Below are 14,595 nucleotides of genomic sequence, written 5' to 3'. Positions count from 1 at the left end.
AATATTAGCAGTTAACCCACCAAATGGAGCCAATGTGTATGGAAATATGACTAGAAAGATAGGCTACATCCAAGTCCTTCCTTTCTCAGTTCTCAACTGGGCTATCTCGCATCACGTCTCCTTCCTTAGATATCTGCTTTCTCTATGGTTGTTATCTTTTATTCTGCATTGGCTCCTATGGCTTTAGAAACAGCATGATGGGGGAAATGTAACAGATGAAGTTTTTCCAGTTTCTGCATCTCTATGCTGGGAAAAGTTGCCTTTCAGGCAGCTTTTTAAAGGCATGCAGCAGCCTTTTTTAAAAAAACACACCACAACACACACCCCCTAATGGCAGTGCTTTAAATCAAGCACTTTCTAACCTGCTCCGGAACTCTTATTAGATTAAAAACGAGTTCATAGGTTGTAATAAGCAAAAATTATGGCTTGAGAGATCTTGTGCAGTTTTTTTTTTTTAAAAAAGGAGAAGTTATGATTACTTTCTAATTTTACACTGCTTATATGTGATTAGACCTCTTCTGTGAGCAGATATTTGTATTTATTATAACTGAACAGGCTCTAAGGAGATTGAAGAATGTGTGGTTGATGCAAAGCATTTAACAGCACTGCAGCATGGCCAATATTGCAATTTAGAGCTTGCAGTTTTCAAAAACAAATAGTGTGGATTGATGATGAGAGTGACTATTAATCCACTAGGTGATTGGGCATTTGGGGGAAGGTGTTTTACAGGTAACAGTTCTCCAAACACAAAGTGTGTACACACGCAGGCATAGAGTGCATTCGCTGCCTTCCACAGGCAATTATTTTTGGACAGTGTACACATAGTTGTCTTCATAGTGCTGGTATATTGTTCTTTTGAAAGCGCCTTTTGGTAGAACAGTTCTAAACCATCTTACATTGTACAATGTATTCTGCAGTGCCTCTTGCCTTGCCTGGAAACTTGAGGGTGCCTTCTCTGGGAACCTCCTGTTCCCTGCATGCCCTGCTTGCCCAGGGCAGGCAGACCCTGAGCATATCATACCACAAGTGCCTTGCAATAAAACAGACACTGCAGTCAGTAACTAGCCATGTGTAGCACCAGAACAGGCAGCCTTAAAGTGCCTTGCCAAAAGAAAAGAGGCATGTAGTCATGTTGCCCCCTTCATCCCTGTATTGCCTAAAAAGGTTCCCCATTGATTTCAATGGAATCCAGATCAGATCTGAGTGCACAACAGGCGTGCAGACCTGTGTTCTCTATTGAAGTAAAATAGAAAAGCCCTTGAAGGTTGGGAGAGCTGTGTAAAAGTACACAACCCACATGCCTATAAGGAACAGGTAAATTCCCTATACTGCTGTACAGTGGTGCCTCGCAAGACGAAATTAATCCGTTCCGTGAGGCTCTTCGTATAGCGGTTTTTTCGTCTTGCGAAGCAAGCCCATTGACAGCTTAGCGGATTAGCGCTATTAGCGGTTTAGCGGCTTTTAGCGATCAGCTGTTAAGCGGCTTATCAGCGGATCAGCTGATAAGCTGATAAGCGGCTTAGCGGCTTAGGAAAAGGGGGGGGAAAGGAAAAAAACCCTGCAGGAACTTGCAAGACATTTTCGTCTTGCAAAGCAAGCCCATAGGGAAATTCGTTTTGCGAAGCGCCTCCAAAACGGAAAACCCTTTCGTCTAGAGGGTTTTCCGTCTTGCGAGGTGTTCGTCTTGCGGGGCACCACTGTATTTAGTTATGCATTTATCCCATAGAAATGAGCAAGGCTTCAGAATCTAAAACATAGGGTTACAGAGCACCTTGGAATATACTGTTACAAAGCTGACACGCCAACCCCCAATCTCTGCTGAGCAGTAGCAAGGTTCTAGTGGGGTTCCAGGTGCTCATCCTGGGGTCATGTTTCCACTGAGAATCAAGATGAGGTGGAGGCTGTTGGGGCTTTACAAAATATGATTTACTCACATATTTTATTTATATCTGGATTTATATGGAGGGAGTTCAGATCTTACAGCATAGTCATCTCAAGAGAGACTTGTTCCCCACAGCAGTGCAGCACTCAAGTCCAAGGAATCTCTCCAGCCTCCCTTCAGCCAGTCTGCCAAGATGGTTCTGGTCTTCTCTTTCCCTACACACCCCTGCTTGGATCTGCCCAGGCTCAAGGATTCCTCTTGGATGTTGGTCATTAACACCTTTTGACACGTTAATGCCTCTATCCCAGGTGAGGCCCTGGCCTAGAAAGGATGCTTAGCCTGTATTTTCCCAGTGGCCTGGAATCTTCCCTTTAATACTCCAAATATTACATAGATTCTGACAGCCATTAATTTCTTGGGTTTAGGGGGTTTCCCTCCCCCAAACCTATATCACCATGGCCATTCTTGGTACTTCAGTTCTAACAAAACAAATGAAATTTTCATACACAGTATAGGTATGAATTATAAACCTAGTTGCAGAGTGTTTGGAAATGCTAAAGTGAGTTTCCATTAAGATGCATTCATGACCTAGACCAGTTTTCTACTGTACTGCATGCCTTCATATAAAAAAAATGAAGGAACAACATTACATAAGTTATTAGGTAATATTCCAACAAATAGAATCAAGGTGAATCGGAGGGAAAATTTGAATTACCAAACTGATGCATGAATGACATCATGCTCAGGTAATTCCTTATTTCCAAATTTAAAAGATACCTGAAATAAACCTAACCATGCCTAAATAATGGAAGCATAAGAGTTTCACTGCTTTGTTATTGTGGTGACTCTAGGATATGAAATAATAATATCTAGATAGTAAGTTTATGTAGTTCAAAAATAAAACTCCAATTATCACAGATAAATTCAGGTTATGGGGAACTCTGGCCCTAGAAAATGAAAAGAGCAAAATAAAATTGGCTAGATGGGAGTAGGGACCTTCTTCGGATGTACTTTCGTGATAAAGAAAATGGCATTTGAAACATCCCATTTTGCAGTAAAGATAACAAGTCACAAACATAGCTTAATACAAGAAGCATCCAATCTAAACATTATCGAGACGGAAGTTAAGAATTACTGTAAAAAGAAAATGAGAAATACAAATCTTGCATCAATTGTCTTTTTGTATTAGAAATAAAAAAGAAACTTACACTTGTTGTATAAGCTGCTTCAGGGTCATCCTCTAATACCCGCGATAATCCAAAATCAGAGACTTTACACATGAGATTACTGTTGACCAAAATATTCCGAGCTGCCAAGTCTCTATGTACGTAGCCCATATCTGAGAGGTATTTCATGCCAGAAGCAATTCCACGTAGCATGCCAACTAGCTGGATAACTGTGAAGTGGCCATCATGCTTCTGCAAGGAAGGTAGATTGTCAGCTCCAAGAACATTTACATTTTCAAGTTGAACTCAACTTTCTTCAGTTTACATTGCACAAATGCCTAACCACAATTTGCTAATCCAGGCACACCTCCCCATATACCGTATATACTTGAGTATAAGATGGCTTTTTCAGCACATTTTTTATGCTGAAAAAGCCCCCCTCAGCTTATACGTTCCTTTCGGGCTGCTCCTTCCTCCTCCGCCTTTGCTGCTGCCGCCACCACCAGGTTTGTGGTGTGGTGAACCAGCTTATACTCAAGTCAATAAGTTTTCCCAGTTTTTTGTGGTAAAATTAGGAGCCTCGGCTTATATTTGGGTCGGCTTATACTCGAGTATATACGGCAATTTATTTAATTATCCCCATTGGCTTTTGGGTCTTTGAACTTTTTTCACATTTGTAGCATTTCCCACAATGGAGTGCCACCACTGAGACGGCCCATACTCTGGTACCTACTTCCTACACCTAAAATGGTGGCAGTATCTTGGTGGCAGTACCTACACCTAAAATGGTGGCCCTCCATTCATGTTTGGGTAGGTACATATGGAGACAGACAGTCTTACAAGAACTGTGGTCCTAAACCGTGAAGGACTTACATCCCCATTTCACTGTAATTCCCCTAGCCTTCACAGTTAAGTCTGATGTGCTCCTCTTTTTAGAGCCAGACAATGGACCAATCCACAATATTTACTGCTCAATGTCTAGCAACCAGTTCCAAAGTAATGATAGACATATCTGTTATATAAACAAGCTCTTACAAATTACACTACTATGTCTGTCAAATAAGATTGTGGTAACACATGAATGAAAATGCTATGTGCTAAATTAGTAGCTATCTCTTGCCTAATCCTGTGACAACAATCTTTAATTAAAGATGAATACTGAGGAAATTAGAGGAAAAAATCCTAAGAATAGATACACTCTTCTCCAAGGTTAGCTACTTAGACTGTCTCTATGGAAATAATGTAGAAAAGATAACCCAAATAAGAAATATTAGCTCTTCATATTACTAATTCATTTTTGGACAGAAAAGTCCTGGCTCAAGAACTGCCTTCAAAAAGTACTTGAAATAAAATCATGACTTTAAGATTGGATAATCAGTAAAAAAAAAAAAAATGTTTATATCCTTTTGCCTGCAAAACCCACAATCTTATGCAGGCCACTTAACACATTACAGCAACAGATGGCAATGGTGTTTTTTTAAAAAAACTTCTGGTTTAAAAATTTAAGTAACAGGTATACATATATGGAAGTCTGGCACAATACTCTGCATTTTTCTAACTTTTAGATGCAGTTAATTTTATATTTTATAATATTACAAAATATGCTTTAAGAAAAAGTCTGGGGCTTCTAGCATTGGGAAGCTACAGAACCTTTACTGAAGTTGTTCTAGCACAGGCTTCCTCAACCTTGGCCTTCCAGATGTTTTTGGCCTACAACTCCCATGATCCCTAGCTAGCAGGACTAGTGGTCAGGGATGTTGGGAATTGTAGTCTCAAAACATTTGGAGGGCTGAGGTTGAGGAAGCCTCTTCTAGCATATAGCAGTCTGCAGATTATGCTATATGGATTGCTGAAATTCTGATTAGAAATTTATTCTTACAAGCCAGTTACCCATCAGCCCCTCTTTTTTTGAAGTTTATAAATTGAATTATTGTGTGCTGTCTTCAGGTAATCAGCATTAAAGCCTGATTGTTATTGTACAATTTGAAATGTATTTCATCAATTAGCTTTTCCTGCTTTTGATGTTATGTCACTTCATTCTCATCTTTGATATAATTTGTGTATGTTATATATATATATTCAATACCAATTTGTTACTCTAATTATGTGGTGGGGAACCTGTTGCTCTCCATGAGCTGTCCCATCATCTCTGATTATTGACCATTCTGGCTGGGGCTGATGAGAACTGGAGTCCAACGACATCTGGAGAACTATAGATGTCCCATCCTTGCTCTAGGGCAGGGATGTCCAAACCTTTTTCAAAGAGGGCCAGATTTGATGAAGTGAAGGGCTGTGGGGGCCGACCAAAGTGCCGACCACAGTTGTTGACCTTTTTTTAGGATTTTACCCCTGGAAATAAACTGCCACAGGGGCCGGATTAAACTGACCAGCGGGCTGGATTAGGCCCCCAAAACAGACTTTGGACATGCCTGCTCTGAGGAGATTTCACCCCTCCCATATCCAAGAATCTCCTGACAAGTCTGCTGATTCTCCAGAGAGGAGGAGCAGTGTTCTGCTTTCTACTTATTCAGCTCCAGCACCAAGTCAGTCAGTCAGTGTGTCGGAGAGAGAGAGAGAGACTGAGTGTTAGAGATCGTGTGTAGAGATAAGGTTGCTGCTAAGAGCAGCTGCAGACACTCAGTGCAGCATTCATTTATGCTTAGACCTATTTAGCTCTGTATATAGTTTTGTATTATAGTTGTAGTTATAGAATAAAAGAAGATATTCTACAGAGCTGCTCTCTGAGTCGTGTATACACTGCCAGACTCTGCTATACTCTGCTGTGCGACGACTGTATTGTGGAAGTGAATCCGGTGCTCACAACTCTAAGCTGTGAGTCCACAGCACTTTGACCTGGTGGTCTCTGGAAGTGCTACCCAGCTCGCCTAGCCCAGTCGGGGTTGAAGTGCATGAGTCCAGTTGGTGACACTGGCTCAAGGGCGATGCTGACATGCTCTAGGGGCTCTTTCCTTCTGCCTCCTTTTTCTGTCCTGTTTGAAAGGCAAGTTACAGCTCTAAGAGGAACATTTACCATGTGATTTCAGACATATCACAAAAGTTATGGAAAAAATGTGAACAATCCACAATGGAAATACGAAGAGTTTTCTTGTCAGGAATGAGGGAAGTGGCTCCTAGTGCAATCCTAAGCACATCTACTATGGAGTAATTGGGACACAATGAGACTTCTGAGTAAAGGTTCATATGATTTTGCTGTAAGTTAAAATACACATTTTGAAGACCATGGTGGCTATTCAACTAAGTCATAGGCACAATGTCACCAACAGAAACATATTTCATACATAAATTATTGGAGGACAAATGCACAGATTAATAAGGAAGAGACAGAATACACATTCTGAAGTTTCTGTAATATACCCAGCAGCTGAAACACTTCTCCTTCCCATTTAAGATGGTTGGCAAGGGAACTTAAAGTGACTCACAGTATGAAGACTCAGAAGTGCAGACAGTTTAAACAGCAATTTTAACACAGAGTAGGCATTTTTCTTTCACTTGAACAAATAATAATTCTTCAGATCTTACTACTGACTTCTTAACTACAGTTTCAGACATGCCAATAACAAGTAGTTCAAATTAATTACTTAATTTTTGAGCTGTAAACAAACTTACAATTCATATGCTGCTTTTAGGCCCAAAATGGCTTCTAATAAAATCAATTTAAATACAAAAAAAGAAGCAGAACCAAACACAGCTTGATCCACAGGGGAGTTAGGCATTTTAAACAAAAAACTTAAGTGAAATTATGGGAAAGGTGGTAGCTCAGTTGGTATGGGTAGCACTGAGCTAGATGGACCAATAAGGCATTTTCCTAGGTTCCTAAAGAAAAAAGGTCTTGCCTAAAGCTTGCCTAAAGTGAGAGGGAGTGAGCTGCACAATCTGTCAATACAACAGAAGGGCCTGTTTCCAAGCCTCTGGGGGTGCAGTTGAGATATTGTACATAGAGAGCGGCAGATTTCCTGATCCATAACCATTGAGGCCTTGTCAGTTAAGAACCAGCACTTTAAATGAGTCTGGAAATGAACTGGAAGCCAATGCAGATGAAACAAAATCATAATAGTATGCTCTGAAAAACGGGCTTCAGATTTCAATGTAGCCATTGCATTTTGCACCGGCTAACATTTTCAGACACTTTTAACAGTAGCCCCATGTGTTCCAGTGATCCAGTCTAGGTGTGACTGAGACATATGTGGTAGTCAGATCTGTTTTATCCAAGAAAGGGAGCAGCTGCCATATTAACTGAAACTGTGCAAAAGCATTCCTGGCCACAGCTGCTACGTCAGCATTCCAAAGCAAAGCCAGTCCCAGGAATAAACCCAATGTGTGCAGGGACAAGACAGAGCTACGAAAGAGATTATTGGCCAACTGGACATAGTATAGGGCTGAACAGCAACCTCCCTTCCGCAGCACTACCTCATGGGTACGCATGTCAGATAAAGGAGTGAGGATACAATACCGCTTTGAGGATATGGTAGCTTTCAAAGGTCAAAGAAAGGATTATAGAATATGTCCTTCAACTTAAGAAAATTCAGACTGCTTCTTGTCTTTTCTTGACCATAAGCAAGACAGTCATAATTTAGTAATATATTTCTAAACAAGTACTTTAAAATGTTCTTTGCCACATTCTTGTCACTCCAAACCTCTATGATTATTGCTACTGCATAACATTTGAAATATATCTTTTCCCCATCTTCAAGTACTTCAGCATTTCACACTTGCCTATAGCGTGTGATTTTATCCTGTCCTTATTCCATATGTTCTGCTTCTAAGTGATGCCTTTATTTCTCACACACTTGACTTTCCAGATCATGTCATGCTACACCCACACTAATCTGTAAACAACGTAGTCTGCAAGCTTCTAAATACAGTGGTACCTCGGGTTACATAAGCTTCAGGTTACATACTCTGCTAACCCAGAAATAGTGCTTCAGGTTAAGAACTTTGCTTCAGGATGAGAACAGAAATCATGCCCCGTGGCACGGCGGCAGCGGGAGGCCCCATTAGCTAAAGTGGTGCTTCAGGTTAAGAACAGTTTCAGGTTAAGTATGGACCTCCGGAATGAATTAAGTACTTAACCTGAGGTACCACTGTACTGTTTTCTGTGCTACCTTTATTACCTCAATATCTTTCAATAGTGAAGTTTTCCTTTTGGCTGTTTTTGCGTCAAATAATTATCTGTTATGGCAGGGATGCACGTCCCACACTCAAAGGTCACATTTCCTCTGCTTGGGGGCTGGGACAATATTTTTTGTCTCTCACACAACTGTGACTATAAATTGCCTTCAAGGAACATCTTCCCCACTAATAAAAATACTAGTGTGGACTTCAGAACAAGGTTTAATAAATGTGGGCAAGAGCTGACTTCCAGACTAGATAAAGAAAAGTTTGCACATTCTTACAGAAGCTGGCAGAGAAGACAACTGTCAAATGTCTTGGCTGTGGAGTTATTACTGAGCATGTATCTACAACAGGCATGTCCAACAGGTAGATTGCGATCTACCGGTAGATTGTGGGGGTGTTCCAGGTAGATCGCAGGATCTCCGGGGTGCTCCTGATCGATTCCCCTGAAAAGCGCAACAACTCTGGGGCACCCTCCCCCCAAAAAGCTTAACAACTCTGGGGCACCCGCCGCAAAATATCAAAATGACCACCCCTTCCCAAAAAAAGATCAACAACTCTTGGCAATGACAATGGGTAGATCACTGCCAGTTTTTAAATAGTGGGAGTAGATCACTGTCTCTTGGGAGTTGGACGTGCCTGATCTACAAATACAAGTCAATGGAACTGTACAAGGCTCAAAAAATATATTCTGCAGCAGGGTTCCAATGGCTCAGTAGCAGAGCATCTGCATGAAAAAAGGTCCCTGATTCAATTCTAGGCATCTTCAAGTGGGGCGGGGAATGTTCCCTGTCTGAAATACTAGAAAGCAGCTACCAGACAGTATTTACAATACTGAGTTAGATGGATCAGTGGCCTGACTCAGTATAAAGCAGTTTCCTATGTCCCCAAGTAATTGAACCTATAGATACTATGGAATTAATCAAAATTACTCTCAAATGGCATAAATAATCATACAGTTTACTATATTGCATATTTTTTTCTGGATTCTGCAACTCATGCATGGGGATAAACAGTAAATGAAGCTGTGGTGTCCCAACTACTGGAAATCTTATTCAGCAAACTATGTGGGTTCAGATGTTTCAGCAGATATTGCCCACCACTTTCAGTTATATTTATGAAGCCATAAGGGCTAGAATCTTGCTTTTTTAAAAAAGTAAGATGTCCAGGATTCTTCGGCAGCTGAATTTTGTCCCTGCTGCCACATTCTGATTCCTCTCTACACATCTCCACATACAGCATACACACAGCCCTAATTTAAAACCACTTTAAAAAGACAGGTGCCACAATTTATTAGGCCTCAACTACCACAGGCCTTAGGGGACGCAGGTGGCGCTGTGGGTTAAAGCCTCAGCGCCTAGGGCTTGCCGATCGAAAGGTCGGTGGTTCGAATCCCTGCGGCGGGGTGCGCTCCCGCTGCTCGGTCCCAGCGCCTGCCAACCTAGCAGTTCGAAAGCACCTCCGGGTGCAAGTAGATAAATAGGGACCGCTTACCAGCGGGAAGGTAAACGGCGTTTCCGTGTGCGGCTCTGGCTCGCCAGAGCAGCGATGTCACGCTGGCCACGTGACCCGGAAGTGTCTCCGGACAGCGCTGGCCCCTGGCCTCTTAAGTGAGATGGGCGCACAACCCCAGAGTCTGTCAAGACTGGCCCGTACGGGCAGGGGTACCTTTACCTTTACCTTACCACAGGCCTTGATTCTCTCACAGCCCTACATCCTGATGTTCCTCAGACATTAACTGTGATCCCGTAACAACTCATACAGCTTTTCTTCATATACTTGACTCTTTATGCAAATAAACTCAGAATAGATACACATCTTGATATAGATATCCTCTGGCAATTACCTCTTCTTTTTTGTTTTATTTGTCTCAAGAGGGAAGATGCAATTTCCCCCAAGTATTTAAGTGACTCAGGGTTGTTATCTAGGGCTTATTCCGACTCTCAGGGGTTAACACAAGAAGTACTTTTGATACAATTCCCAGTTGGCTGCTGAGGATGTTTTTCAGCCTCTGTAACAATTCAAACCAGAGTGAATTTATCCAGAGCACTGTTCCATCAAATTCTAAACAGTCTTTAATAGCTTTGCCAAATAAACTATCCTTGACAGCCAAAAGTATATCTAATGCCTGGCTGGTTGCACATTTATGCTGCCCATCCAATGCACATGAGAGAAATTGTTTTATATTCAGCATCTGATGCCGTTTGCAAAACTTGACTCAAGAAATATTCCAGTCCAGTTACAGAACACTGCATAAAGTATTATGGGCAACAAATCAAGCTTCCCCAGTGGAAGCTGTTCCTTCTGCAGCAGAACTTTGCTCTTAAAGTGTTCCAGAGAAGAAACCATTTTACACCCAAAAAACAAAATCTGACTCAGACCTGCAAGTCCCACTTCAATCTTTAATTATAGAAAATCAGAAGTGCACAACGTTCACACTTCCACAGCCTATACTTTGATTTATGTATTCATTGCCTTTAACTGTGAGAACTGAACCATGGGTGCGGGGAACAAAGTTTCTTGCAGAATAACATAATGGAACATAAAGACATGAATACTGATACTTAACTGACACCAATCCCTTTTTAATTATGAAAATACCTGGGCAAGTTCATACCTTTGCTTAGGATACATTTGGAATGGTTAATTAAGATGTTATTGGGAATGTTTTATTTATTCAAAGTACCCTTCTACACAAGGTGGTACAATTATCAACTGGATCACCTGAGGCTGCAGGTGGGGCAATTTTTAAAATATTTACCCATATAAAAAACTCCTTGTAGGGCAACACCGACTCATCAGGGGAAAGGATTCTCATGTATCCTCTCTGCCTGATGTGCTAGTTTCCTACATAAAGAAAGCTTTTTATGTGTTCATTTAAAAATATGAAGTCCTACCAGCAGAGTCTGAAGCAATGCAGCCCAAAATTCTACCACTTGATGTGGATATGTAGGGCAGCTTTCTGTGCATTCAAAGATGAAAAGTTTTGTGTCATGTTTCCAGGAGGCTATTACAGAGGGAGGGATGGGACAGCAATGCTTTCCCAATGGAAACAGACCAAACAAAACACCACTCAATTCCACCAGGGTCACCTCCTGCCCACTTCTCATCTAGCAGCAGCCATCCCATCAGTTTAGCTGAAAGACCAGTAACCTTTGTCTCTTTCTCTCCTTGAATTCTTATCATTCCTGCTGGTCACTATAAGAACATTGCCACTAAGTGCCTGTCCACACTTCCACTTGTTCCATGCCTAGAAAGAATGGGTCTAAGAGGTTTTCCACTTGCTCTAGACACAGATCAGAGTGGCTTTTCATTTGTCCCAACACCTTCTCTGAGAAAATCCACTGTTGATCGCTGAGTTAGAACAAACGTCAATCTGCAGAAAAACCGATTGGTGTTCAGTGATAAACAGCAGGTTAATCTGGGGGAAAGTTGAGGAAAAAGCAAAAGTGTGGATAGGCCCCAGTAAATAGTGCCTGAGTCATTCTCAGCCCCCTTTCCTTTTGTATCATGCCATTTAGACCGTGAGCTGAAGGCAGGTATTGTCTGATTCCTCTTCTGGAAGCCTTTTCTCAACTTGAAGGATGGGGTGAAAATATTGTAAATATAAATAAGCAAACAGTGGGAGTAACCCATGCTATGGCTTATCCCTTGACCACTTGCCAGACGAGTGATGCACGAGCCCTAGTGTAGGCTTTTCTCATGTGCCCTGACTCCTGGAGCTTCTAATGTTGCTCCAGAGCTGTGGGAAGAACCACTGCTGCCATTGTGCCCACACCACAGGATAATATTAGAAGGAATCCACACAAAACAGAGATAGAAGAAGCTGCACCCCTGCTCATGTGGAGAAAGGAATGTTGTCTACATGTCAACAGGGCTGTCTCTGCTTCAGGAAGACCAGGAGAGAGCTCATATATTACTCTCTAAGCTATAAACTTGCTCAGTGTTCAAACTGATCACTACACAGAACATGTTAAAGTTAGGACAAAACAACAAAAAATGTCATTGACCTGCACAAATGTATCTTGATTCTCAGTATTTGACTGGAGTTTTATAAAAAAGGCTGATGGTAGAACACCCTCACCCACTGCTCATCCTGAAATAGCTGTGTAGCAAATTTCCAAAGGCTGAAAGGCTGCTGGACCAAGTTTTTGTACATGTTTTTAAAACAAATACTTTTCCTGTAACAGTTTGATTTCCAGACTCTGCCGATTCAATCAGGCCTCCAGCCTGGATTGGCACCATTAAAGAAAAGATCAATCAATACTTTGCTCAGTACAATAGCAACTGCGGTAGAGAATTTACTTTTTCCAGAACATCCACATCTACTCTATAGAGTTAAAGCACATCTAAACTAGGCTTGCCTGCACAGCTTGTGACCAATAAAGCCAACCAGCTGTGTATTGTTGCTCCCCTCCTGCCTTCTAGTTTAGTCCTCTACCTGGGACTGAAAAACAAGAGTATTGGCAAACAACTAGCATGCTGACCCTGGCTTGTGTCATGACATTTAACTTATGCCATGTGATAGTGTCTGCATTTGGGGTTTTAAATCATGCATGAGAGAGAGCATACTATCCACACTTATTTTAACTAAATTTTGCATTATGGTTAATAACGGACCTTCAAAACAAATTAAGTTCATAACCAAAGGTACCACTGTATTAATGTTTTAATGCTCTGACTTAGTATAATTGGATATATATGCCATCTATGGTTTACTCCTATACGTGAATTGAATTAAACAGGACTTTCCCAGCCGCTTTTACCTATTTCTTCCTTTAGGTCCTGATTTCACATAATTTATTGACTAATCTTCAGCCAACAGCAGTCCCAGGGTTTGGCTGCCTATATTGGGACCAAGCCCCTCCCACCTGGTCTAGCTGGATTGGCCAGGATTAAAAAATAAGCCAGTGGTGAGAAAGCCCATCAATCTTCAGTTGCCGGCCTAGGAATTCCCCATGACTGGCCACCTAGCACCCCCCCCGGCATTGCCCCTCGGGTGGGGGGAGCCCACAATGGGCCACAACAGCTGCCCACCCTGTGACTGGGTAAGCTGCCATTTAGTATAATTGTGGCAATAAGCCTTTATTCAATGAGAAGCCAGCTGGTGCAGAATTCGGCAGGCAGGTTATTCACCTGGGCAAGAGAGTTTGAGCTGTGGTATGCCCTGAGATCTACAGATTCAGGGCGGTATACACATTTAATAAATAACAATATAAGAGACATGTCCTTTGTAACAACTCAGTTGTTTATAACTGTTAGCTGAAAACACAGTTATCTCTAGTAGTGTAAAAGACACTGAGCCATGTAATGTGAAACATCACAAACTGGCAAAGCTTATCAAATACAGGAGATAGAGAATAATCCTGAAGCAACAACTAAAAAATGTGTAAGATAACTGTTAAGAAAATATTATCTCAGAGGGATGGTGATGTACCAGAATACGAATTTGGAGAGGAAGTATTTGTCAAATCACTATTCAGGTCCCTCATGTAACAGGAACACATGTATGCAAAATAAGTAAAACAAGTAAATAAAATGGGGAGGTTTCGTTCCGCAGCGGAAGAAGCTGATTGGGTGCCTGGGGTGGGGCCAGCTGCCCAAGGGGGCGGGGCCACTCATCCACGGGGGCACCGAGGAGTCTGCCTGCCTTCTTCCACTCAGCTGTCCTACAGCTGAGGGGGAGGCAATGGGCTGACTGTTTGGAGCACAGTGGAGCCTGCGGGCGCTCATGCCACCACATAACTCCCAGGAGAAACATGTGGCTTGGGTGCACTGCAAGCCCCACGGTGAGTGCCGCCCACCATTTTGTCACCCCCTCAGTGGGACACCCGAGGCAGCCCACACCTACCACACACCCCTTGCTACGCCCCTGGTTTCATTCTACAACTTTGTTGCAAAGCCTGCTAAAGATGGCATGTGTGCATGCTGCATGAGAGTGAGAGAGCGAGCAAGAATGAGAACAAGCTCATTTTTAGCATCTTTTACAGCAGACAAATAAAGATGGGAGCTATTAAACTTTGCAGAGTCACGTGGGTCTCCTCCACCCAAAATGAACTCTGACTGGAGAGGATATGTTAGATGGATTTATAGCACACACTTTATGACTTCATTTTATGGAACTCTCGTCTCCTTTCCCAACATTATTTAACATGAGCTTCTGCTGCAGCATCTAACCTCTAACTGACAGAAAGGATAAGGTTAATGGCAAGGCTGTACTGGGAATTATATAATGGCTGCTTCTTCAAAGAGCAATATATCCTGACATTTCTTTCCCACAGAAAATATTTTTCACTTCCCTCCCTTGGCCTATTTTGGACTTGCCTTTAGGAATTTAAGTTTGGTAATACGTTTTGGTCTTTTACTCTGCTGTATTGTCTTTTGTTAATGTACCACAGAAATGAAACTAAACTT

General features: G+C 41.9%; 1 protein-coding gene across 4 annotated transcripts in view; it reads right to left on the bottom strand.

Moving 5' to 3' along the window:
• The window catches only part of EPHA6 (EPH receptor A6), a 347,761-nt gene that overhangs the window by 35,209 nt on the left and 297,957 nt on the right, over window positions 1-14,595 (bottom strand). For all 4 annotated transcript variants that reach the window (XM_079974767.1, XM_079974768.1, XM_079974769.1 and 1 more), the window contains one exon: window positions 3,091-3,300. In XM_079974767.1, coding sequence (XP_079830893.1) covers window positions 3,091-3,300 — 210 coding nt within the window. The remainder of the gene's footprint in view (window positions 1-3,090; window positions 3,301-14,595) is intronic.

The sequence above is a fragment of the Podarcis cretensis genome (assembly GCF_951804945.1).
Source record: "Podarcis cretensis genome assembly, chromosome: 4".
NCBI classification, from domain to species: domain Eukaryota; kingdom Metazoa; phylum Chordata; class Lepidosauria; order Squamata; family Lacertidae; genus Podarcis; species Podarcis cretensis.
This window is presented reverse-complemented; position numbering and strand designations above follow the sequence as displayed.